Raw genomic sequence first — 26,155 nt, forward strand, 5'->3', positions numbered from 1 at the left:
ACAATGAGAGTTCTTATTGCTTCACATCTTTATCAGTATTTAATATTGCCAGAGTTTTGGGGATTTTGATTATTCTAATAGGTATATAGTGGTACCTCATAGTTGCTTTAATTTGAAATTTAAAAAATTTTTTTTTGGGGGGAAAATAAGTTTTATTTTTAAAAACTGATATAAAAATTGTATATATTTACCGTGAACAACTTGATGTTTTCAAATATATACACACTATGGTATGGCTAGACAAGCTAATTAGCATATGCATAACCTTGCATAGTTAACATTCTCTGTGGCAAGAGTATCTACTTTCTTGGCAATTTTCAAATATGCAACACGTTGATATTAACATATAGTTACTATGTTGTACAACAAAGGAAATTGTATCCTCTGACCAACATTTTACCAATCTCTATTCCTTCTCCCAGTCCCTGGTAACCTACTGTTCTATTCAGCTTCTTTGGGTTCAACTTCTTTAGATTCCATATATATGTGAGATTGCATGGTATTTATCTTTTTGTGCTTGATGTATTTTGTTTAGCTTAATGGCCTCCAGGTTCAATCTTCTGTTGATTATTTATTTAGATGTTTCATCTTGATGTGTATTCAGATTTTTTTGGTGGAAATGTTGGTACTCTGCCACTGAGCTATGAGCCAGCCCATCCTATTTTAAGACAGTGTCTTGTTAAATTGCGCAGGTACTTGTGATCCTCCTGATTCGGTCTCCCAAAGTGCTGGGATTACAGGCATGCACCAGCACACCAAGCTGAGAATTTAACTCTAACCCCTTCACATAACTGATAGGCTCCAGCCCAAATCCTACCAAAATAATAATAATAATCAAGCTTTTAGATTCCTGAGGGTTTTTTTCCCCCACCACAATAGCCCTGACTATAGCTAATTGTTCTTTAAGTGTAGTTTGCTTTGTCTTTGTTGTTGTTGTTATCCTTTGGAAATTCCTTTTGCTAAAGAAACAGGAACGTAGTAGTATTGCCTGATCCACTGAACTGACTGCTTCCCAGGGTCGTTGGTTTGGTTTTCCCACTATTAACAGGTGGGGAAAACATCGCACTGAAGTCCAGCAGGTCGCTCAGCTCCTTGTCGGTCCCTGTCGCGGCCATGCACTGCTGTTGTTGGGGGTTCATCTTCGGCCACTTCTCGCAGGTCCAGCCTCCAGCGAAAGTTCCCTCGGGGCCGCGCGCGGGCGGGCTGGGCGGCCGCCTTCCTCCGGGCGGGCTGCGGTCCCCCCACCAATTTGAAATTTCTTATTGACATCTAATGTTGAAAATCTTTTCATAGCTACTAATCTTCTCTTTCTAAAACTTCTTTTGATAAAGTAGTTCTTTCCATGGGCCGCGGATTTAGTTCAGTGGTTTCGCCACCTGCTGTGCAAGCGCAAGGACCTGAGTTCAATCCCTGGTACCAAAAAAAAAATATTTCTTTCCATCTGGGCTCTGGATGAATCACGGTTATATTATTTACATACTATATGCTTGTGTGGATCTTGCTATGCCCCATCAAGAGGTGAAGTCTAATTCCCCTCCTCTTCTATCTGAGTGGGTTTGTGACTGATAACCCACAGGATGTACTGAAAATGATGCTGCATGCCTCCCAAGACTAGGCTTCTTATGACATAAAAGGAATCTCTTTTCCTTCCAAATCTAGGCCATGATGCAGTTTGCACTTCCTTTATCTGAAATATCCACTTGAAATACTTTCAGCTGCCATGCAACCAGGTTAATTGCCTTGAGGCTTCCTTTGTATAGGGAAGCCCAATGTAGCATGTGGAGAGACCACTTGTAGAAGCCAGATGAGGAAGAGTGCAGAGGGTCTGTCTACACAGTGAGGACCGAGGGATTTAGTTGAAGGTCTGGAGCTCACTGCAGTGTCTCGAGTGAGTCCATATCAGGAGGCCGATGGGTCTGGGATGGAACCAATTATAATTATTAAAATATAATTATGGAGATTTAAAGAAAACTCAGAGAGTTAAATGGTAAATTAGGCTCAGCTGAGTGAATAGGCCACTATGCATTAAAAAATTACCCAGATTGATTACAGCACACAAAGAGACGGAAAGTATCAAAGAGACATACATATGGAGGACAGAGTAAGTCTAACAGAGGTCTAATTTAAGTTCCAAAGAGAACAAACTGAATAAATAGTTGTGAAATTTCCAGAACTGATTATGGAGATGAAGGTAAAGATCCACAGATCCTAGAAGCAAATGTATTACAAGAATAAATAAAATGAAGTTGCTGGAGGCAAAGTATCAATCCTAATTATAACATGTAAAACAGCAGTCCCCAACCTTTTTGATGTCAGGGACCAGTTTTGTGCAAGACAATTTTTGTATGGACTTGGGGGAGTTATTTTTAGGTTTTAAAAATTATTAGTATATGCTTGTGATACATAATAATTACATTCCCCAGCACTAGCATTCCATCACCTCAGATACCAGGCATTAGATTCTCAGAAGGACCAGCACAATGTAGATTTCTGGCATGTGCAGTTTGGAGAATGGCTCACACTCCTATGAGAATAGAATCTAATGCTGCAGCTGATCTGATAGGCAAGTGGTGGACCTCAGGCTGCAGTGCCAGCAATCGGATGAAGCGTCACTTGCTTGTTGCTCACTTTCTGTGGTGTGTGGCCATGTCTAGATGTTGGGAACCCCTAAACTAAAAGGATTCCTCTCTAAATGGCCCCCCACGAGGAGGGGCCTACAACTGAAGCCTACTGTGGTGGCTTTTAACTAAAACTTTGGTGTACTGGTTATGAACATACTGAAAAGATCAGCAGAAAATTGAGGAAAGCCTCTATCATAAAAGAAAATACACACATGAGAAGTAATTCAGGGAAGAATGACTATCAGGAAAACAGAAACATCGAAACAATATATAATCATTAATATCCTCAGGTAGATGAAAGAAGATATTGTTAGACTTGCAAAAGCTGCTATTTAAAAAAACCACACCTATAAGGCACATTGTAAAATTTATAAATGCTGAAGTCAAAGAAGATCCTGCAAGTTTCCAGGAGGGAAAAACAAAAAAATAGGTCCCATACAAAATATGAAGAATCAGAATGGCTTCAGATTTCTCCATAGCACAATGGAAGCTAGAAGACAACACAAAAATTCCTTTAAAATTTTAAAGAAAAACAACACTCAACTTGGAATTCTACACCCAAACTATCTTTTCAGAGTGAAAACAGAACTAAAGACCTTTCAGGTATTTAATGTCCCACACTTCAGTGCTCATGCAGACTTTCTCAAGAGCTCCTAGAAATTGTATTCTGTCTCTCTAAAGGAGTAAATGGAGGAGGCAGGTGTGAGATGTGGAAAAAAAGAAAGAACAGAGAATTCCTTAAGAAAGTGGAGAGAACCCAGGATAATAGTTGTACACCAGTTCAGGCTTGTGCAAAAGACACAAGAGACATAATGGGGGCTGTCTTCAGCATATTGCCTTTGGCTGTACTACACTAACCTGAAACGTCTGGGTGAGCTTGGCCCAGATTTTTATCAGTACTTGGGTTGCTGGACCATGTGCTGAAGAAGTCCTTGCTCTTCAAGCACTGCTCTGAGGAACACTTGAGAACACGCAGGTGTTCTACTTTCATCTACTCCTGAGCTGCAGGATAGTCACAAAGAACTTAAAAGTGGAAAAGCCTAAGCAGCCTGCCACCTATAACCATGTTACAGGCAGATACCAGTTTTAGCCACCAGTGCAGTTTTCAAAATACAATAATCATGGATAATACTGTTCCTCAAGATTTTCTCAGGGCCTTGCTTAATGACTTTCCTAGAAAAAGGACTTGAAAATTCTGAGAGAAACTGAAGCCAGACTATGACCTAGCAGTTTTTCAGGTTATCTTCTCCTAGGATACTTCATCAATAGTGGCAATACTGCTTTTTTTCTATATAGTTTCTGCATGCTACCTAATTTTTAATCACCTTCACACTCATTTGTATGTATATATTTGATAAAATATTTCATTTAAAACTCATGGCTTGATATCAGAAAATCAATGTCATTCATCACATTACTATTAGGAAAGGTGAAAAACCAGATCATCTAAACAAATGCAAATTTAAATTACCAATAAAAGGGAACTTCTAGGGCCAGGGATTTACTCAGTGGTTTTGCCACCTGCCACGCAAGCACAAGGACCCGAGTTCAATTCTCTGTACCCCCCCCAAAAGGGAACTTCTAACAAGGATTCATTTAATAAACTCATCTAACTAATAAGTATCACATTTAATACAATAACTTTAGACTCAGAAGCAAAAATAAGATAACAATGCTTGCTAGCAGTTGCTGTAAAATACAGACTGACAACCTGGCCATATCATTAAAAGTTAATGAGGTAGGGCCAGGTGTAGTGGCACATGCCTATGATCCCAGCACTTGGGAAGCTGAGGGAGGATTGCTTCGAGTTTGAGGCCAGCCTGGGCTATATAGTGAGCTCAAAGTCAGCCTGAACTACATAGCAGCCCTGTCTCAAAAAAAAAAAAAAAAAAAAAAAGAATGAGGATAAGGACTGAAAAGGAAGAGAAAAACTATCATTATTTGCATTTGCATTTAGGTAGACAACCCAAGACAATTATTAATATTAGAATTTAACATTCATCAAAGGTGTAAATACAAGATCAAAATATCAAGTTCAATATATTTCTCTGCACCAGAAATAATGGGATATGTATGCTTTGGCAGAAATATTATGAAGTTGGAATGATACAGAGATGATTAGCATGGCCCTTGTGCAAGGATGATACACAAATCTGTGAAGTGTTCCATATTTTTTCAGTGGCAGTAGAAAGCACAGAAACTGATAGGACACAACCATCACTGAATATGCAAAAGTAACCTTTGTATAGCTCTCATCTCTCTGTAATAGACTAATGACTGACTGGACTATAGCTGTTCACTTATGTCTGCCAGAATTAAGTTAAACTCATGTTCATCTTTCTCTTAAAATGTACAACTGACTTCTATAGACATGGTTCTTAATATGAACATGGTAGTAAACATTTTTTAAAAAGTTTTTGATTAAAATATAAAGGTTGCCCTCAGATTTGTCTAACGTCAAGGAAATGAGTAGCAGCTTGTCAGAGACCTCCTATGGAAGAAATAACTTTTTTAGGTACTTTGATTAGGTTAGATATGTTAATAGATATATTTTAAAGTAACAAGTGAGTGTGAGGGGGGAATAAGATAAAATTTATTTAAAAAATAAAATAGCAGGCCGGGGATTTAGCTCAGTGGTTCCAGCACCTGCCTCGCAAGTGCAAGGTCCTGAGTTCGATCCCCAGTACCAAAAAAACACACATAATGAGACTATCTCCAAAAAAAAGATGTTTTTTAAAGCAACCAAAGAAAAAAGAGAGATCAAAGGATGCTAATAAATTGCTCAGAATAAAAATGAAAGTCAATTCCTGGGATAACATTTACAAAAGGCTGAGAAAAATTAACTGTCAATCTAGAATTGGGTATTAAGTCCAAAAGCTTAATAAAAATGTTTTCAGATAATTAAAAAGAGAGCTTATCATCTTCCACTGAAGAGACCTTTTTTTCCCTTTGTGGTACTAAGGATTGAACCCAGGGCCTCGTCCATGCTAAGCAAATGCTCCACCACTGAGCTACATGTCTCAGCCCTATTTTGTTTTATTTTTTGATACAGGGTCTTGCCAAGTTGCCCAGGCTGGCCTTGAACTTATGATCCTGCTGTGTCAGCTCCCAAGCAGCTGAGATTATAGGCATGTGCCCCTGGGCCCAGATACAGAGACTTTCAATAAAGAAATTTCTAAGAGTTATTCTTCAAACCAAAGAAAAATAATTCTAGAGGTGAGACTAGCACTGCAAAAAGAAAAGGTGAAAAAAGAAATAGGTAAGTCTAAATGATGTTTGTATAAAATAATAATGTCCAACTTAGGGACTTAAAAAGATTAGCTCTCTCAGTAGGCTGAGGTAGGATCACTTGTGAGTTCAAGGCCAGCCTGGGCTACACAGTGAGGCCCTGTCTCAGAAAAAACAAGAAAGACAGACAGACAGAAAGAAAAAGGAAGGAAGGAAGGAAGAAAGAAAGAAAGAGAAAGAAGCACAACAATGCCAAAGGGAGTTGAGCAAACTTTAAGGTTTGTCTTTGTATCATTTCCAGGGAAGACAAAGTAAAATGCTGATTTTCTTGAAACTTTAAGTACCCGTTAAACTTCCCAAGCTAACCTCCTCAGAGATAGGATGTATACCTGCAGATCCACCTGAGCACCCACTTCCGGGAGCAGGACGGCATCCGTAGCAAGCCAGCGGCCAATGTCAACGTGCCCACGGGCTCGCTGTGCGCGAAGACTTTCTCCTGCATGTACACTCTCAAGCGCCACGAGAGGACTCACTCGGGGGAGAAGCCCTACACGTGCACCCAGTGCGGCAAGAGCTTCCAGTACTCGCACAGCCTGAGCCGCCACGCCATGATGCACACGCGTGAGAAGCCGCATGCCTGCAAGTGGTGTGAGCGCAGGTTCACGCAGTCGGGAGACATGTAGAGACACATTCCCAAGTTCCACTGTGAGTTGGTGAACTTCTTGTCGGTCAAAAGTGAGGCACTGAGCTTGCCTGCTGTCAGAGACTGGACCTTAGAACATAGCTCTCAAGAATTTTGGAAATAATTATACACACACATACACACACACACACACATATAGATCTCTATGTAGTTGTGGTACAGTCTAAAAGCAGTCTTGTTTCCTGGAACTAAAAAGTTGGGATCTTAACTTGTTTTTGCACTTTAGAATAATAACATGAGAATCTCACTAATTTAACATTCTGATAAAAGAAACTTTAGAGCAAGTCAGAGAATAGAGAGGTATCTTTTCTTTGAAGGATAGGTGAAGTAAGCCAATAAGAACCTTCGAAACAAATTGTCCTATCACAAAATACTTTCATATGGCTTAATTTTGTCAACACTGCATTGTCTTTGGAGTTGTTTTTTTGTGCCCCACATTTCTGGTTTTGTTTCTTAAAGTAGAAATTCCCTCCAGTTTTATTAGCCTCTGTGTCTCAAATTACATGAACCTTTTCTGGCTGTTGGAAACCTGAATGCTTTTAGACCCAAATGGAAAATTTCTGAAATGCTGGATTATCTATTTTTAAACAAGCAGTTGACTTAAAACTTTCTGTGGCAACTTCTGGTTTTCTGAAAATTCCCAGTGAGAGATTCTGAAAGTACACTGGCATCACTGGACCACTGTCTTGGTGAAGGTTTGCTCAGGATGAAAAAGATGTCACAGCTTCAGCAGTGTTGAACTGTGTGTTTAAAAATGTGAATTACTGTTGTTGTATACTGTAATTGATTACATGGGCCAGAGCAGGGGGTTGTCAAAGAACTTGACAGGTTGTGTTGATGCTCTTAGTTGAGTCTTGAAAAGTAAATATTAATGCTACAGAAATGCATGAGTTCAATATATTTTTTGTCTTTGTTTGCATTGTATAACTTTAACGAGTGAGTTTAAAATTATTTAATTTCCTTAGAAAAATAACACCATTTGGAAAAAAACTGGTGTTATGAAGAACGTAAATGCACTGTTTTTATTTTTATTTTATATAATTTAAATTGACTTTCCCACTGTCTTTAAGTTGAAACTGTTAAGCTGAATAAAAACTTAAGCTGCAAATTGATAACTTCACTACATATCAAGGAACATATACATGTTTACAAATGGCTTAAAGATTTGCATGTGCAGTGTGCATTTATAACAAACTTCTAATTGCACAAAACCCATGCCAGCTCAAAGTTTAGGTGTACACATTTACCCAGTTGAGCATTTTTAGAATAACTAATGCACAAATTGACAATAGGTCATTCTCTCCTTTTTTTTTTGCAACCCCTTTCTTTCTGTCCCCCCCACTCCAACTCATGAAAAGATTCTATGGACTGAAAAAAGCCCCAGGCTGAAAGGATTGGACTGCCTTGATTGACATTGGGATGGGGTTAGTAGACTATGAGTATGGGCAGCAGAGGCTGCAGCCCAATGTGTGGTTTGAATGACCAGCACACAGGGCAAAAGCATTTTGCACAGTGTTTGTTTTCCTGTCTTGAATTTACAAATAAGGTCTATGGGAGTAGCATGGAAAATGTTTGCTGTTTTTCCCTTTTTTTAAAAATTGCTTTTGTTTAAAATTTGATCGCCTTAACTACTGTAAACATAGCCTATTTTTGTGCTTAAGATACTGAATGGAAAACTCCATTGTGTGTTGCTGGACTGTTTTGGAAATATTTGGTCAAATGTGTGTTAATTTGGCTGTAATGGCATTTAAAGCAAACAAACAAAAAAAGCTGTGAAAATGGCCTTGGAGCATTATCTTTAGTTACTAGAAGAGTTTCTAGTTTTTTTAAATACAGTTTATGTTAAAATAATTTTTATTAATTTAGAGAAGACAATCAATGTCTGTGAGAAAAATGAACTTTCTTTTGGATTTTCTTTTTGTGGTCATTGTGAGTGATTGCTTCTTCCTTTTCTTAGTTTCCCATTCTTCCTCTGTTCTAAAACTTAGGCTGACATCTAGCTTTGACAATCATAGTATGTTTTATTTTCCTGAGGGGGAAATAACTTACAATGCTGTTTAGTTTTGTACTATTGGTGTGTTGGTGAATTTTTAAACTGTGTGCTAACTGCAATAAATTATATGAACTGAGAAAAAGAAATAGGATGTACAATATAACCTCTAAATGTGGAAAAGGGTATTTTTAAAACAAATAAAGTTTAGAACTCAGTCTAAAATGAGGCAAGAAAGGAGAAAGAAGAAGAGTATTAAAAACATAAAAAAACACACCAGGGCTGAGGGATTGGTTCAATGCAAGAGTACTTGCCTAGCATGCATGAAGCCCTGGGTTCAAATCCTAGCAACACACACACACACACCCATCACTAGCCTAACACAGGGCCCACATCTCTTCTCTGCTCTCATAGACTCCTCCCAGATTTTAGAAGATTACTATCAGGATCTACCTTCTAGTGCAGAAAGAATGCCACTTTATGACTTGGGGAAGTCTCAGGGCCACTGCAATGGAGTCCAATCCTCCAGTGGTCTAATACAATGTCAGGAATCTGAACAAGGATGGTTGTGGAGACCAGTCTCCCATGGGGAAGGGGTCGAAGCTTCCCTTGCCAACTCCATCACAAAGATTATGGGTGATGGGCAGAGAAAACCATGCAAACTTCAGTCTCCTTGGGGCTCAAATTCATTAGCTTGAGCCATGTTGGAGGTCCCTTGTTGTCAACATACCCTGATGAAGAAGAGAACATGGTGACCCTCTCGGTCACCTCAATATTGTACCACACGCACAAGTTGTTTCTGTTCTGAGCTACCAGGACATCACTTCCAGGAACCCACTGCACATAGGAACAGAAGTTGAGGATCATTGTCTTAGAGCAGCTTTCAATATCATACAGATGCAACTGAAAAAGGAGGAGGCACACAGTACAATTAGACAGGGGTGAGAGAATGTCTTCTAATTTGATCATTTCTCCAATGGTAAAAAGACCCACTAGCCAGTACCTGGTGAATTTCAAAGCTTACTGACCCAAAGCCCTTGAAGTTTATGCAGAGTTGATATAGCTTAACTCTGGTCAAATAAGAGATGACCAAAACAACAAAGACTTGTGTCAGCCTGTCATTGTTAGTATGACTCTAGGTCAGACTTACCAGCTTGGATTATAAAATCGAGGCCAACACACAAATTAGATGATGTGGAAATTTGTGACATGGCTTTCACTGACATGAACAATCATCAGATTGTCTCTCTGATCCCAAGGCTGAACTTTTTGGTGAAAGCATACTGAGATGATAATCGAGAAGGGGTAAGGGGGAAACTCCTCGAGCCAACTCCTATGACTTCAGGTAACTAGGGCTGAACAGCACTAGAGCAGCAGGTCTGGGCCAAGGTCAGCTAGGCACAAGGAAGAGGAAGGCAAGGCAATGAGGTTTCTCGAAGACATAGTCTTGTGAGCAGTAAGAGAGAAATCAACTCTCAAACTCCCCTCTTGACTCTGTTACTATTGTAATACAATCTCCTTGAGGACAATATAAGACAGTTTTATCACACTGGATACATAGACTATTTTTTTTTTTGGTACCGGGGATTGAACTCAGATCCTTGCACTTGCGAGGCAGGCAGCGGAACCACTGAGCTAAATCCCTGGCCCTAATTTGATGATACTCTTTTTTTTTTTTTTGGTACTGGGGATCAAACTCGGGTCCTTGCACTTATGTAGCAGGCGGTGAAACCACTGAGCTAAATCCCTGGGCTGATACATAGACTATTGATTCTTTTGTACCTTCCACTATGCTAATGGCCTATAGCACAGATGGCAAACCTACGGCACACATGCCACTGCAGGGTGTTTGTATCATCGAAAGCTCTAAAAGGTTCACCATCACTGGCCTATACAGTGAAGAAATTATACTCTGTAGAGCCCCCTACAAGCTTGTCTCACACCCTCTGTGGGCCAGCCAAGGCCTAAGACCCTAGTAATCCTCACATGAAGTTTCTGGTCCCTGAAGAGGAGCTTGTGCCCAGTCTCATTAAGTTCCAGCCAATCCACATGGCTCTCATGGCTGATGGTACCAATATTGTAGCCACCAATCAGATCCACTGTCAAGAAAAGGAGATAGGGTTAAGACAAGAGACTCCACCATCAAATAATGGCCTGAGGTAGTCTGTAAAAGTGATCATACAATCATACGTTGGACCCTAAGAATATTGCATGAGTCCAGAGTGTGTCACTAGGAAATGAATATGACCAACACAGCATAACTTTTCAGGGATGCTTAAGAAAATGGGTCTTATCCAGAATTGTAGATGGTTTTGTTTAACTTTGGCCAGATCCATCAGGGAACGTGACTCTCGAAGACTGTTGCATCTGCCTCAAAGATCAGAGCTAAGAAGCAAGTAGCTCCTACTGAGCACATCAGGGAGGAGGTTGCTGCAGCACACTGGTGAGAGAAGATGATGAACGAGATGACCTTGATCACATCTGTTCTAAGGAGTTACCTGTACATTTGGGTGCCTATGGCAAAAGAACACCGAAGGGTGTCAAGTAGGGAGGCCCTGACAAAATAGCAGAAGCCTCTGACTAAAGTTAGCCTAATCAGTGCACAGGATAAACATTTGAGTTTTGTCTGAATCTTGTAGACAATGTAAGAAATGTCTTGGGTGTGGTGGTACATACCTGTAATCCAGCACTCTGTGAGGCTGAGGCAGGAGAATCCAAGTGAAAGACCAACCTGAGGCAACCAAGACCCTGTCTCAAAGTAAAAAATAAAAATTAAGTAAAAAGGGCTGTGGGGCCGGGGATTTAGCTCAGTGGTTTCACTGCCTGCTGCCCAAGTGCAAGGACCCGAGTTCAATCCTCGGTACCAAAAAAAAAAAAAAAAAAAAAGGGCTGCAGATGCAGTTCAGTGCAAAGCCCTGGGTTCAAGGTCCAGTACCTCAAAACAAAACAAAAAAGAAAAAGAAAAATGACCATATTGAAAGCAGACCACTCACAGTTGAGTGGAATGCTTTCAGGGAGTCTTCTGATCAAGCTCATCCACAACTGTTTTTTGTTTATCTGTCTGTTTTGAGACAAGGTTTTGCTTCATAGTTCAGGCTAGCCTTGAACTCACCATATATCCCAGGCTGGCCTCAAACTCACAGCAATCCCCTGTGTCAGTCTCCCAAGTGATGGGATTACAGGTGTGTATCACCACATTTGGAGATTCGAAACTCTTATTAACACATGTTATTAATGAGCAAGGTGCCTACTTTTGTTATACAAAAAGACCAAATGACAGCTAATGCCTAGTTTGCCAAGATACATTTAAAAAGGAATTTTCTTTTAATTAAAAATAAAAACAATCAAGCTATATTTTAATGTCCCAATTATAAGTAGAATCATAGAATGCTAGAGCTACAAAATCCTTACCACTGTGAACCCTGAAATTATATACAAAATTATGTGTGTATTTATATCTTCCTGTGATAAGGTTTGTGATTTTTACGATATACTCAGACCCATAAAGGTCGACAGAAGACCTCTCACCATTTTATATATATTGAAAGAGAAGGTGAGGTGGCACACACCTGTTATCCCAGCACTCTAGGAGGCTGAGGCATAAGGACTGCAAGTTCAAGCTCAGCCTGGGTGAGATTTTGTCTCAAAATAAAATATGAAAAGGGGTGGGGATGCAGCTCAGTGTGAAGGCCCTGGCTTTAATCCCTAGTACCTCAAAAAAGGGAAGGGGGAGAGAGAGAGAGAGAGAGAGAGAGAGAGAGAGAGAGAGAGAGAGAGATCTACAGAGTGAATGGACTTGTTCAAAGTCTCCTAGGTCATTATTGCCAGTAGAATCTCAGGCCTCTCAGTCTGCCATTCACATATAGCCATTTACATATCTGAGCTTAACACCCTGTTGTGAAATATAATATTCACAAAATGCAAAATTATCCTAAGAATAGGCCCATATGTATTTGGAAACTTGATTTATGTCAGAGATGGCACTACAAATTGGTGAGTGAAGAATGGATTTTTTTTTTTTTTGGTACAGGGGATCAAACTCAGGAACTTGTGCTTGCAAGGCAGGCGGTGGAACCACTGAGCTAAATCCCCGACCCACAGACTATTTTTTTAAGTGATAAAATGGACTACATTCAAAGTGTTTGAATGCTAAAAGATGCCCAAAGAAGGAAAAAAAAGAGAGCAAGTGAGAGAGAAAAAGCAAGACAGTCTGAGCAAAATATCTGCAATACACATGACCATCAAAGGCTATATATGCAGATACAAAGAACCTCAAATCATTACAGAAGAGATAACCTGACTTTAAAAATGGGTAAGGGATCCAGTTCAATCCCTGGTACCAAAAAAAAAAAATGGGTAAGGGAAAAGGAACTAGCAGTTCACAGAAGAGGAAATCCAAGTGGTCAATAAATAAATAAAATTAATGAAATAACATTTCACATCTATCAGTGAGCCAAATTATGAGGTCAGGTAATTTCAGTATTGGAGATGGTGTTGAGCAATAGGAAACCTAACTGCTGGGGGTCGGGTGTGAATTGGTGTAACCTCTTCAGAGGGCAATTTGGAAATATTTAGTGAAGTTGAAAATATATCTTTACTATGATTCCACTCTGGGTATTGACTTCAGAAAAATGAATCACTGTAATAGCAAAAAATAACTTAAATGTCCCTCAACAAGAGACAAAAGATCCAATGTAAATATAACACAATGTTAGGCTCTGACAGACCAAAGTATGAGTAAGCAAGCAATAAGAGCATTGCTGTTAATAGCTAGCATTTATTAAGTGCTTTGTACCAGCCACTGGTCTAGGCTTTTCACATGACACAGGTACTGTTTTTGCCCCCATTATGTGGATGAGGAAATGGAGGAACAGAAGCATTAGGGAACTCTGGTAAGCTCGCACAGATTACAAGTAAAGGAGGAGGATGGTTTAATTCCCAGCCCCATTCTTTTTTTTTTTCTTGAAGGAGAAAGTTTATTTCAGCTCACACACAGCCCCAGTATTGACAGCTAAACTATATATTATTTGGTATGCTTTTTGGGGATCTATGCTATTCTCTGTTTTTTTCTATGCTTGAAAATTTTTGTGTGTGTGTGTGCTGGGGATCAAACTCAGAACCTTGCACTGGCGAGGCAAGCTCCGGAAGCTTGAAATTTTTTTATGATAAAAATTAATATGTAAGCCAGGCATGGTGGCACACACCTGCAATCCCAGCACTCAGGAGGATCACCGTGAGAAACTACATAGTGAGTCCCTGTCTCAAAAAACAAAACAAGGCCAGGGACTTAGCTCAGTGGCACCACACCTGCCTCTTAAGTGTAAGGTCCTGAGTTCGATCCCTGGTATCAAACAAAAACAAAGCAAAGCAAAACAAAGCAAAACACAAGAGTTTATGGTTCTATAAAGTCTAAGTAGGAAACTTCATAAATTTGCTCATGATTCTTCACTACTATTCACAATTTGCCAGCCCTAAGATACGTGCTTCGAGAACATGGTAATTATATGGACAGGCCTCTCTAATATACACCTATGTATCTATATCACACATTTACATTTAGACACACATGTATGGACTGAAACATTTTATATATCCACTGTAAGAATGGGGTTATATATTTACCTGGTGGCTCTCTGATTCCTGGATTCCCCACTGAACACAAACTTATACTATGGAAATGCTATACAAGCATCTATTTTGTTATTAAAACTGTGAGAGAATCTTACCTACGGCAATAGTCTTAATATCAACAAGATAAGCCAATTTCTTATTATCTTCCATTCCTTGCTGATGCCACTCATTAATACGGATGCTGAAACATGAAGGGTAAGGTAAAGCACATGGGGTTAGCCTGGGATTTCACTGAGGGCTCTGAAGTGCCACATGGGATAAAATTTTTAGATTAACTGAAGGACACAGAATTTCAAGGTCAAAAGGAACTGTTTTGAGTTGCAAGGTTTCAGAGAACCTTGTCAGGTTACCTGATGAGGTGAGGGTTCATGAATTCAGTACGCACAGAGCCCAAGGTATCATTGCTCCCATATTCCACCAGGGTCAGCTCTCCAGCATGGAAGATCATACAGGAGGCATGAAGAAAAACGGTACAGGGAGGTGGACTGCAATTCAAGATGACGCCTACTTTTCTCCTGGCTATTTCTCCCCTTTATCTGCCCCTCCTTATCCCCCCCCCGTACCGGGGATCGAACTCGGGTCCTTGAGCTTGCGAGGCAGGCGGCAGAACCACTGAGCTAAATCCCTAGCCCCTCCTTATCTTTTGCAATTTACCCTCCTGACACACAAGCTTCTGGGGGCTAATCAAGATGGTGATGGTGAGGTAAGCTCTACTCACATTCTCATTTTCAAAGAAATACTTTTCATTGCTGCCAGACCCCTGCCAGGCTACCTGTAAAAGGAAGAGAAGGAAACAATGTGGATAATTACCCAAGACAAAGCTGAAAGAATTATAGGTAGGAGGCAGACAGATCAAGTTTAGGGGGGTTTTGGCATTGTACAAGAGACACTGTGTCAGATTTTTGCCTTGGTCCCTGTGTTTCCGAGATGGCACAGAAATAGTCCAACTATGGTGAATCACCCTGCAGGATTCTAAACTTCTCATTCCTTGAAACCAGGACCCAGACATGAGAAAGTCAGAGCTTCCTGTGGGTATCTTACCCAAGTCCCTGGGTCCCCAGAAGCAGCAAGCCAAAGGGGCCCTTCCCCACCCTTCTATTCCTGGCTCCTACCTCACTAAGGCAATTTGTGTTCAGGTCTCCCAGCAGCAGTGTATCTGATGTGTGAGCCGTCAAATAATGCTCCTTTCCCAGGATTTTCACCTCTTCCACCTCATAGCCATGGTGAGACTTGAGCACCACGCGGGTCCCTGATGCCAAGTTCTTCACAAGCACCTTCGTAAGGGACAAGTCTGAGACTCTGAGGCTCTCCAGGGAAAAGAAAAGTGAGCATGCTGTGCCCTCTGCCCACTTCCAAAGAGTTTGGCACACTACCTTGTTTCTGGACTGTGGCTTTACTACATGTAAAAGATTTTCATGTATTATCTCTTTTGCTGCTTAGAATACATATGATTCTAGAACTGTGATGACCACCCTTTTTAGAGATGAGTGCCCAAACCACAACCAAAACCCATTTATTTATTGCAAAGTGCCAACACTGCAATTAAACCTGAATACAGAAGTTTTAGTTTAGAAAAAACAACTCTACATTAAAATCTTTTGCCCTAAAAAGAAAAAAACACATGGGTTGCCATAGGTTTGCCACCATTGTTCTACAAGTTCAGTGGGATGAAACCAATAACTATGTTCCTCTAGCTCTTTGTACAAATTTTTACACCAGTTATGATGGAGTATGGTATTATTATTTTTATTTATTTATTTATTGGAACCAGGGATTGAACTCAGGACCTTTCACTTGCAAGGCAGGTAGTGGCACCACTGAGCTAACTCCCTGGCCCCATCCCATATTACTTATTTTTAAAAGAGGCTTCACTTTTTATTATTTCATCATTGTGGATGCTTTATGTATTCTAGACTCAAGTCCTGTGTCAGCTATTCGACAAAAATTTTCTCCTAGTCTGTGGTATTTTCATTCTTTTAATGATGTCTTTTTTGTGTGAAGTCCCAAGGATTGAACTCTTCTAACTGATAGCACCTTCTAACTGAGCTATATATCCACAGACATTTTTATTTTTTATTTTAAGTCAAGGTCTCACTAAATAGCTGGAACTTGTGATTCTGCTGCCTCAGCCTCCCAGAGACCTAGGATTATGGATGAGAGTTCTTAATTTGACCCAAATAACTTTTTTCTTTTATGGGCTGTTTTTGGTGTCATATTGATATAGGGATGATATAAGGACCTCTAAATTATATAAGGGAGATATTGTAACTCCCAACCTGTTAGATGTCTGATATGTCTGGTATGTTGAGTTCATGTTTTCTAAAACAGAAAAATGAATTTTAGGTTACAACAGAGGTTACAAGTAGGAAATATTGAGGGAAAGATAGCTTCTGTCTAAGAGAGACAGAAGGGGACCTGAAAACTGGGTTACCCTTGACCCCACTTCTCAAAGAAGTTATAAAGCAAAATCACGAGGTGGGTATGAAATCATGAGGTGGGCATAAAGTGGGACAAAACAATAGTCAACCAATAAGATTACAAGTATAGTCACTTAGATAATATTGACCTAATTGTAACAAAGGTATAATGGATGACCTTGTTCACCTTGGTTGATAATCTGTAGTCTTAGTTTTAAATCTTCTTAGTCTTAGTGGGTGGAGGAGGATGGCCCATCCCCAAAGAGATAATGGACTATTTATATGAGAAAGCCCAAAAGGGAGGTACAAATAATCTCAAATTTCTCTTCATCCCTTAAGGAAGTAGGCAGATCTGGCCATTGTGATTTTAACTAACTTCAGATGCACCTCCAGTCACAATTTTGATGTGTTCCCATTCTCTGCATTGACTTTGAGAGCCCAGCCCTGTTTGACTGCCTACAATATTTCTACCTAATTTAGCTGTCTATGTCAACAGGGGCTGCAGTCAGACACACATCAACATTCACAATGTATGGGGCGGGTAGTGCAACCTTCAACTCTGGAATCAGACTGTTCAGTCTCAACTCCTACCTCTGGTGCTTCCTATGCCTCAACTTTCTGTCCTTTAAAATGGAGGAAATGTAATACCTGTTTCACAGGATTTCTCTGAGGATTCCATTCACAGATTCAAAACAGAACAGGACCCAGGCATGGTGATGCACTCTAGTAATCCCAGTAATGGCAGGAACAGCACATGAAAGAACTGAGTGACATTCAGAGAAGTGGAGGGTAACCAAGGTTTATTATGCCAGTAGGCCCAGAGGAGTTTGTGACTCCAAAGTCTGAACCACAAGCAGGAGCTACATAATTCCTTTTATACTGCTGTAGAAGGGGTGAATATGCAAAGTTATAGAAGCAGAACAGAGGCAGTTATTTAAGCACTGAGAGTTTGCAACTTAGCACATCTGGATGTCCTTGGTCAGGTGAAGAAAAACAGGCTTTCATAAAAACAGAATGTGATAAAATTGTTATCTATAGGAACAGAGTTGTCAGGACAAAGAACAGCAGCCACAGGGAGGGGGAAGATTCAAGGGGAAGGTGACAGAAAGTATTAGTTATGGCCTTGAGGGTTTTATCTAACAGTAAGATTTAGGTTTTATTTTTAAATTTTGCCTTCCTCATCATCAGCAATTGTGGGCTGAGGCAGGAGGATTGCCATGAGTTCAAGATCAGCCCAAACTACACAGTAAGACCCTGTCTCAAAAAAACAAAAACAAGAGCTGGGGGATTTAGCTCAGTGGTTCCTCCACCTACCTCAAAGGCACAAGGTCCTGAATTTGATCCCTGGTACTAAAAAAAAAAACAAAACACCCCAAAACAAAAAAGCCAAGGGGCCTGGGATTTAGCTCAGTGGTTTCACCCCCTGCTGCACAAGTTTAAGGACCCGAGTTCTATCCCCAGTACCAAAAAAAAAGCCAGAAAAGGAGCTGGGTTATGGTTCAGGGGTAGAGAACTTGCTCACCATCCATAAAGCCTTGGCTTCCAGCTCCAGCACAGCAAAACAAAACAAAAATCATTGCTTGGCATGCACTAAGCCCCTGATAAGTGTTAGCTAGTATTTGCATTGTCTTTACCTGTCTCGATCTTTCTCCTTTCCATACTCCTGCTAAATCAACTACTGAGCTACTGATTTTTCTCTTGAGGACCCTTCTTGGGCTTTTAAGCCATACAACAGCAGTTGATCACACTACCAAGCCTCCTGGAGGATCATTAATGTAGACATTCTGTGCTCTTTAACTGATCCTTCTCAAAAATTTCATCTTATAGAAAATGTGCTTTTTGAGCTATACACTGTGGCTGGTAGTGGAAGACCAGATCAAGCTGACCTCCGGGCCAAAGTCATGTTCTGGGTATGATCCCCAGAATGGCCAGGCAAGCAAGGCTTGCACCTCTTCTGGGCTTTTTCTTTGTTTCAGTTTTTTGTTTTTTGAGACAGGGTCTGGCTATATAGTCCAGGTTGGCCTTGAACTTAGTGATCCTCCTGCCTCAGCCTCCTGAAGGATTACACCATGCCTAGCCACCTCTTCTGTGGCCTGAGTTCCATTCTCCTCCATTAGCCTGGGATACCTCGAGGTCAGGGATTTGTTGGGTCTGGATCCATCAGGGAATCCTCCTCAGAGCAAACTGCTTCCCTGTGGGTCACAAGTTATCCAAGAATGAAGTCTCAGAGCACCAGGCCCCCTAGGGACTCCCCAGGGGTGACTTTTACCTGTCCCACAGCAATGAGACAGCCAAAGGGTGAGATCTATGTCTACCTCAAAGTTGCATAGTCTTTTCCTATAGATTTTAAAGATTTTTACCATCATAGTTTCCAAAATGCTCTAATACAAGCCCAAATCCTTTGGGAGGGGGAAGGTACCAGGAATCAAATTGGTTCCTTGTGCTTGCGGGGCAGGCACGGTGCCACTGAGCTAAATCCTGGGCTCACAAGCCAAAATCCTAAAGGAGTACAGCTCTCCCTTCATCTGAAGATGAGGGCCCAGGAGAATGACAGGCCCATTGGGAAGAGCTCTGTGTCCCTCATACCCACACTTTAGAGAAACCTGGTTGTGCCGAAAATGTGAGTTTAGGGTCATCTGAAAACACATATTTGGTTTGGGAGTGTTTGTTGTTTTGCAGCACTAAGCAAGGACTCTACTGCTGAGCTGCACCTCCAGGTTTGAGTTAGATATTTTGGATCAACACAAAATGCAATTAGGAGGGCCGGGGATTTAGCTCAGTGGTTCCAGTGCCTGCCTTGAAAGCACAAGGTCCAGAGTTCAATCCCTGGTCCCAAAAATAAATAAATAAATAAACAAACAAACAAACAAATAAATAAATAAATAAATAAGTAAATAATGCAGTTAGGAACATGATACCCCCATCTCCCTGGCCCCAGGTTCCAGATTAATCTGAGAGAGGAATGTGCTCAGTTCTATTGCATTAAGGAGAGAAAAATACATTAAACTACTCAAAAAAATGTTGATAGATTAATAACTGCCAATAGAGATTGCCTCAATAATGGAGCCAAAAATAGAATAAACAAAAAATAAAGCCATTGAGACAACTATGGGTCTGGCTTTAGCAAGAGCTCCCTGCTATGTAGAAGACAGAAAAATGAACTTTGCAATGAGCAAGTAGTGTTTTATATCCATAGGGGAAGAATGTCTCATTGAGATTTTTTTCAATCCCTTTATGAACTGGAAGGCAGTGTCACACTTTTGGAAGATATAAAAATCCATCTGGCCAAGTGTGGTGGTGCACACCTGTAATCCCAGCATTTGGGAGGCTGAGGCAAGAGGACTCCATGAGTTCGAGGCCAGCCTGGGCCACATAGTGAGTTCAAGGCAAGCCTGAGCTACATAGGGAGACCCTATCTCAAAAAACAAAAACAAACAAAAATCCATCTGACTCAAGACAGCCTGGGCTACCTAACAAGACTCAGTCTCAAAAAACCAAAAAATAATAAAATCAATAATAATAATTAAAATACACCTAAGCTGAGTCCACATAGGGCTATTAGGTCCACTGGGGTTAAAAGTTAGAAATTTGGCCTCATGTTTTAAATGTAAGAAAAGAGAATTGAAAGCTGGGCGTGGTGGTGCATGCCTCTAATCTCAGAATTTAGGAGGCTGAGGCAGGAGGATCATTTTGAGTTCTCAGTCAGCTTGGACTACACAGCAAGACCCTGTCTCAAACAACAACAACAACAACAACAACAAAAACAAAATAGGGCCGGAGATTTAGATCAGTGGTTCTGCCACAAGCCCAAGGTCCTTGAGTTCCATCCCTGATACCACAAAAAACCCAAACAAACCAGGAAAGAGAGCTGAGGCCAGGCATGGTAGCACATGCCTCTAATCCCAGAACTCTGGGAGGCTAAGGAAGGAGGATATCAAGTTTGAGTCCCAACCAAACAAACAAATAAGGCTGGGGATGTAACTCATTGCAAAGGCCCTGGGTTCATTCCCCAGGATCCACTCTTTCCCCACAAAAAAAGAAAGAAAAAGAAAAAAGGACTGAAAATCCAGCCACCGTGCTTTGCTGTAGTCTTTTGTTCTTGGGGTTGCTTCAGAAAGAACCAAGGATCCTTTTCTATGGAAAGTAAGTCTGAGTTTCACAGTGAGCTGAAAATGAAAGTCAGGGACCCCAAGGGAGGGACCCTGCAGATAGGGAAGAAGCCCTAGTCCCTTCTCCCAGAAGCCTGGGGTCCATTTCTCACTGCCAGGCCTCAGTCAGGTCCCATTGCTGCCTGAGGGAGTGCAGGAAATCATTTTGTCCAGCGCGATGGTGTTTGTTTCACCCCTTATTGAGCTATCATTAAGTCTCAGAATACTCCTGGGAAATCATTCTGTAAGACTGAGGGCCTTACCAAACGCTCCGAGGAGCTGACTGCAGCGACGAACACCCGGGAAGGAACACACCGGACAAGTTGGAAAATAAAACAGACCTTTATTAGTCTGGCCAGACGGCACGCTCAAAGCAAAATAGCTTAGAGAGGCAACTGGCTCAGAGTCCGAGGCTGTTTTATAGCGGGTTGAGGGGGAGTTTAACATGTAGATGTACGAAAAAAAAGGAACACAGGTTAGTGGTCGACTGTCACGTACTGATGGTCAGCAGACACACTGATGGATTGTTCTACCGACAGTGGGTCCGGGAACATTGGTTCTCTGGACAAACAAGGGGTTGAATAATTTACTTAGGAACTTTGTTTTGTTACAGATTTTATCTACTATCCCAGAACTAACAAGCACATTTTAACCATTAATTTTTAAACACAACAAGGGCTGGGGGAGTAATTGAATTTTGAATCATACAGTCCCACAATTCTAATCTCTTCAGGGGCGTTTAGAAGCCTCCGAAGGTGATTCAAGCACACCTAGGCAATATTTCACAGCTGAATTAGAGAAGGAATGAATGAGCTGTTGAAAACTCATTCGCTGTTTATCGGGTCTCTCTCCAGAGGGGGCCTGGCCGCCCCACCCGCAACCAGCTGCAACCCCTTTCCGATTCCTTTTGTGTTTGTTCTTTACTGGGTGATGCCTGATCCAGGCTGCCTCTGCAACCAAAGAGGGCTCTGGAAAACCACAGTGGGTGGGCGGGGGTGCAATTACAGACAGAAGGAAAAGCTGCCGGAATCCAAGACAGGAGGTCATGTGGGGCTGAGCTTGTACAGTAAGAGCAGGTAGCAGAGGGACCTCAGGGACAGAGAAGCCCTCTGCCCACTGCTCTTCCTGCTTCCAGGACAGATGAGCCTCTCCCCCACAGAGCTGAGGATTGCCCAGGGAAGGAGATCTGCCACACACCACCATCCTCAGGCCTTTTTTTTTTTGGTACTGGGGATCAAACTAGGGACCTTGCACTGAGCTAAATCCCCGGCCTTTTTAAAACAAAGTCTTGCTATGTTGTCCAGGCTGGGCACAGGAACTTGAAATCTTCCTGCCTCAGTCTCCTAGTAGCTGGGATTAAAGGCCTGCACCACTGTGTCCATCCTGAGGAGCTTTCAAACATGCAGCTTTTCCACCCATTCTCACCTTCCTTGGAGAAACCTGACACAGATGTTCACTCAGCTGACTTGTTAAAAACACAGGACTCCTGACTGTGGAGCCTGCCGGCAGCCAGGCTCTTGACTGATGTGGAACTTTCTCTGTTCTCAGTGTCTTCATTTGTAAAATTAACAGGAAATAGTGAAAGAGGCCAGAATATTTCTCAAAAACTCTATATGATTTTTTCCCCCTTTGAGAACCCAGAATTGAATTGTATATTCTGGAAATAACTTACATACTCTATTTTCCCAGAACGATGTGATAGTTTCTACCTCATTAACTTGATCCAATCAAAGCTCACAGATGATGAGAACTGGGCCTCAAGGAGAATTCAATTAGAGATTTTGTTTGTTTGTTTGTTTTTTTGGTACCGGGAATCGAACTTGGGACCTTGCACTTTTGAGTCAGGCGCCGGAACCACTGAGCTAAATCCCCGGCCCAGAGATTTTTGTATGTGTGTGTGAGATGGGGTCTCACTCTGTAATTCAGGCTGGCCTCGAACTTGCAACCATCTTCTTGCCTCAGCCTCCTGATTGCTGGGATTACAGGTGTGCACCACCATGCCTGGCTTGAATTCCAGCTTCTATGGCAGCCTAAACAAATTACAGTAAACTTTTAAAGAAGCTGCAAGGTGACGGACAAGGATTTTGAGTGGCAGCATCCAAGAGAAGCTGGCCTATAAAGGCTGGTTCATGGGGTTAGTCAGGTTCCTCTGGCGCCACCTCTCGGTCAGTGAGTGAGTCCGCGGCTCTCTCCAGAGGTTCACTTTAGTCCCGCCCCAGGAGGAGTACCCGAGTGCCTTTTGTCCTTGTAAATCCTCATCCTGCTTTTAGGCAACCTAGAACAGGCAAGGGGCGCCTCTTGACTCCATCTTTCCTGCCTCCGCCCAACCATCCTTACATGGAGGAGGAGCCGTGGGCAGCGGGTTCCCTAGAGCCCCGGGGAGGCGAGGTCACAAGGGGACCGGAAGGTTTGAGCTGCCGGAGAGCTCAACGCACCACCCGGTGAGCCAGATGCAGACACCAGTGAGCGCTGGGCTCTGGACCTGGCTCTGCAGGAGAGAAAGCGGCCCTGCTGCACTTGGCCCCACGCTACAGGGCCAGGGAAGGTGGGATGTGTTCCCTCCCCCACCACAGGGAGCCGCGTGACCACAGCCCAGGATGCTTCCAGGAGAAGTGTAACAAATGTATTTAACTCAAGGTTTTCATGACGCTGGAGTCTTCAGAAATGAAGACTCAAAGACCTGGGGAAAACTTTATTTGTTAGACTGTAAGACTGCATAACTCTGTAATCATAAAACTCCCCTAGCCCCACCTGTGATTGAATGTGAGTAAATAGATAAAGATGCTTCTCAGTTCCCGGACACTAGATAAGATCCCTATCAGTCATAATTATCCAACCCTTTGTTCCAGACACCACTATCTATAGACCAATCTACAAAACATCTGCTGACTAACAGTACAGGTCAGGCTAATTAACATACAAATGTAAGACCACTAAACCTTTGTTCCTTCTTCTGTAAATTTCACCTGTTAACTCCCCTGCAAGCCCCTATAAAAAGAGCCTCAGACTCTGGGCTACGCCTCTCTAAGCTACTTTGCTTTGGGAGTGCCATCTGGCCAGACTAAGGTCTGTTTCACTTTCCAACTTGTCCGGTGTGTTCCTTCCCAGGTGTTCTTTGCTGCAGTCAGCTCCTTGGAGCATTTGGTAAGGCCCTTGGTCTTACATTCTGGAGGCACCGCTGGGATCCCCGGGTGTGCTCCACTTCAGCTCCTTGGAGCATTTGGTAAGGCCCTTGGCCTTACATTCTGGAGGCACCGCTGGGATCCCTGGGTGTGCTTCACTATAGTCAGCTCCTTGGAGCCTTTGGTAAGGACAGCAGTCTTACATTTGGAGGCCCCAGCAAGATCCCTGCGTAAGGAACCCCGGTTCAGCCGAGACTCTGTGGTGGGATCCAGCAGGAGACTCTCAGGCACAGACCTCAGAAAACCTCTGGAGGTAAGTTTTTTGGCTGGTTGCAACAGTTTGTCAGGAGTGAGGTGGCTGACGGGCCGGTAAGCCTCCCCTGACCCCAGGTTCCTGACGAGGAACAAGGGAAGGTTTAGTTTTGTTTTTGTTGTGGCGTCTGTTCGTCTTGTCGTTTATATGTTAGTGTCCTATCTGTTGTGTGTTTAATTTTGAATTTCTTTCCAAACCATCAAGAACAGAGATGGGAGGATCCTGCTCCAAGACTACCCCGTCGGACTGTTTCCTCACTAATTTTAAATTGGCTTTTTCCCCTGAGCAGGAGGACGCATATGGGGTTAAATTTTCTCGTGGAAAATTTCGCTCCCTGTGTCAATTGGAATGGCTGGCCTTTGGAGTTGGCTGGTCAGCTGAGGGCTCCTTTGAGCCAAGCCTCTGCCAGGTGGTATGGGAAAGGGTAACCGGGCACCCTAGCCATCCTGATCAGTTTCCATATATAAATATCTGGGTTCAGGCTTGTCAAGAGCCTCCAGCTTGGTTGCAGCGTTGTTCCTTGTGAACAAACTCTCGCATTTTGGTTATGGCCCCAAGGGAACCCTGAGAGGTCAAAGCTTGGGCTCCCAAGCCGGTGCTCTCACAAGATCCTGATCCCTTAGACCCCTTTGTAAGACCTCCACCCTGTGTGGAGCCATCCTCCTCCTCTGATAAAACCGGTCCCAGATCTCGAAACCCTTTCTACCCTCCTCTTCCCAAAGAAGAAAAAAATCTCTGGATTCTGAAACCTCCCCCTCCCACATGCAAACAGGGGCCGATTATGGTCCCAGCGGGGCTCCCACTGAAGGGACTAGTTCAGTTCCTCTTCTGCCTCTTAGGGAAATAGAACAGGGTCATTATGTCTATATCCCTTTCTCTACCAGTGATTGGAAACATCAAAATACCCCTTTTTCAGAAAAACCCCAGACTTTGATCTCCCTCCTAGAATCTGTTTTTCATACCCATGACCCAACCTGGGATGATTGTCAACAACTTCTCCAAGCCCTTTTTACCTCCGAGGAAAGAGAAAGGATCAGAGGGCAAGCCATAAAGTTGGTGTTAGGAGGAATGGAGGGCCCACTCGATGAACAACAGCGGGCCCATATTGAGGCGCAACTTCCGTCCACCCATCCCCCCCGTGGCAAGTTAATTCCTCGGGTGGGAGAGAAGCGCTCCACAGCTACCGTCAGCATCTCCTAGCTGGCTTGAGGGGAGCCGCTCGAAAGCCTACCAATTTGAGCAAGGTAAGCAAGGTCCTTCAAGGACCTGAGGAATCCCTTTTCTGCCTTTCTGGAGCGTCTGTTGGAAGCATACCGTACATATACTCCAATTGACCCAGATGCCCCTGCAAATTAACAGGCAATTAATTTGGTTTTTGTTACTCAGTCGGCCCCAGATATTAGGAAAAATTACAGCGGATGGAGGGGTTCGAGGGAGAAAACAGGGAAAAGTTGATCAGTGTGACAATGAAGGTGTTTAACAACAGAGATCCTTATGAGGATCGAATGGCTATATTCTTAAAAAGGGAAAGAGAAGGCTGGCAGAATCGAGAGTATCCACAATTCTCCAGATTCCAAAGCCAGGCTCAAAGAAATAGGTGCGAGAATTCCTAGGAGCAGTTGGCTATTGCAGGATTTGGATTCCTGGCTTTGCTGAGATTGCCAAACCCCTGCATGAGGCCACTACGGGAGGAAATACACCCCTCAAATGGACTGAGGCTCACCAGCAGGCATTTCAATTGCTTAAGACTGCACTTGCATCAGCACCAGCCCTGGCATTGCCAGACTTAAACAAGCCCTTTACCCTGTATCTGGCAGAGAAAAATGGGGTAGCTAAGGGAGTGATTACTCAGCTTTTGGGCCATGGAAGCGGCCTGTGGCATACCTCAAAGAAGCTCAACCCAGTGGCCTGAGGGTGGCCTACTTGTTTGAGAGCAGCAGCAGCAGCTGTTTTAACCCGAGAGGCTGACAAATTGACCTTTG

The 26,155-nt window shown here is 42.4% G+C and overlaps 2 protein-coding genes, 1 long non-coding RNA gene and 1 other non-coding gene across 7 annotated transcripts in view; 2 read left to right on the plus strand and 2 right to left on the minus strand.

Annotated features, from left to right (window-relative positions):
- The window catches only part of LOC147826945 (uncharacterized), a 33,965-nt gene that overhangs the window by 4,362 nt on the left and 3,448 nt on the right, over positions 1 to 26,155 (plus strand). The window contains exon 3 of the long non-coding RNA XR_015452976.1: positions 6,151 to 24,173. This is a non-coding gene — a long non-coding RNA (uncharacterized LOC147826945). The remainder of the gene's footprint in view (positions 1 to 6,150; positions 24,174 to 26,155) is intronic.
- On the minus strand, positions 170 to 15,421 carry LOC147826946 (intraflagellar transport protein 172 homolog). 3 transcript variants are annotated; one of them, XM_087216038.1, is made up of 9 exons: positions 15,286 to 15,421; positions 14,892 to 14,945; positions 14,524 to 14,658; positions 14,269 to 14,354; positions 11,219 to 11,290; positions 10,529 to 10,641; positions 9,273 to 9,445; positions 6,239 to 6,605; positions 170 to 1,916 (listed from the first exon to the last, which is right to left on the minus strand). In XM_087216038.1, the coding sequence occupies exons 2-9, from the start codon at positions 14,918 to 14,920 to the stop codon at positions 1,872 to 1,874; spliced, it is 1,020 nt and encodes a 339-aa protein (XP_087072164.1). In that variant the 5' UTR covers positions 14,921 to 14,945; positions 15,286 to 15,421; the 3' UTR covers positions 170 to 1,871. The 3 variants fall into 3 exon arrangements, with proteins under 3 accessions (XP_087072164.1, XP_087072166.1, XP_087072165.1); XM_087216040.1 differs by having other exon boundaries at positions 14,524 to 14,602; positions 15,286 to 15,392; XM_087216039.1 differs by lacking the exon at positions 14,524 to 14,658.
- Positions 4,693 to 4,796, plus strand: LOC147826947 (U6 spliceosomal RNA). The gene has a single exon (XR_015453308.1). It is a non-coding gene; the product is annotated as a U6 spliceosomal RNA (small nuclear RNA).
- LOC101716900 (intraflagellar transport protein 172 homolog) overlaps positions 15,338 to 26,155 on the minus strand; it is a 66,773-nt gene continuing 55,955 nt past the window's right edge. For both annotated transcript variants that reach the window (XM_087216042.1, XM_087216041.1), the window contains one exon: positions 15,338 to 15,447. The gene's annotated coding sequence lies outside the window, so the exon portion shown is untranslated. The remainder of the gene's footprint in view (positions 15,448 to 26,155) is intronic.

The sequence above is a fragment of the Heterocephalus glaber genome, unplaced genomic scaffold (genome assembly GCF_053883595.1).
Source record: "Heterocephalus glaber isolate CG9 unplaced genomic scaffold, H.glaber_assembly_v1.0 deba00001457, whole genome shotgun sequence".
In the NCBI taxonomy this organism is placed as follows: Eukaryota; Metazoa; Chordata; class Mammalia; order Rodentia; family Bathyergidae; genus Heterocephalus; species Heterocephalus glaber.

Bases quoted from the DNA above. Each gene is read 5' to 3' on its own strand.
- LOC147826946 (XM_087216038.1), bottom strand. From the start codon at position 14,920: ATGAAAAGTATTTCTTTGAAAATGAGAAT. The intron at 11,291-14,268 runs GTAAGATTCTCT...ACTTTGAGACAG, and splicing joins TATTAAGACTATTGCCGTAG to GGTCTTGGTTGCCTCAGGTT. The intron at 1,917-6,238 runs GTATACATCCTA...GTTCCATCCCAG, and splicing joins GTGCTCAGGTGGATCTGCAG to ACCCATCGGCCTCCTGATAT.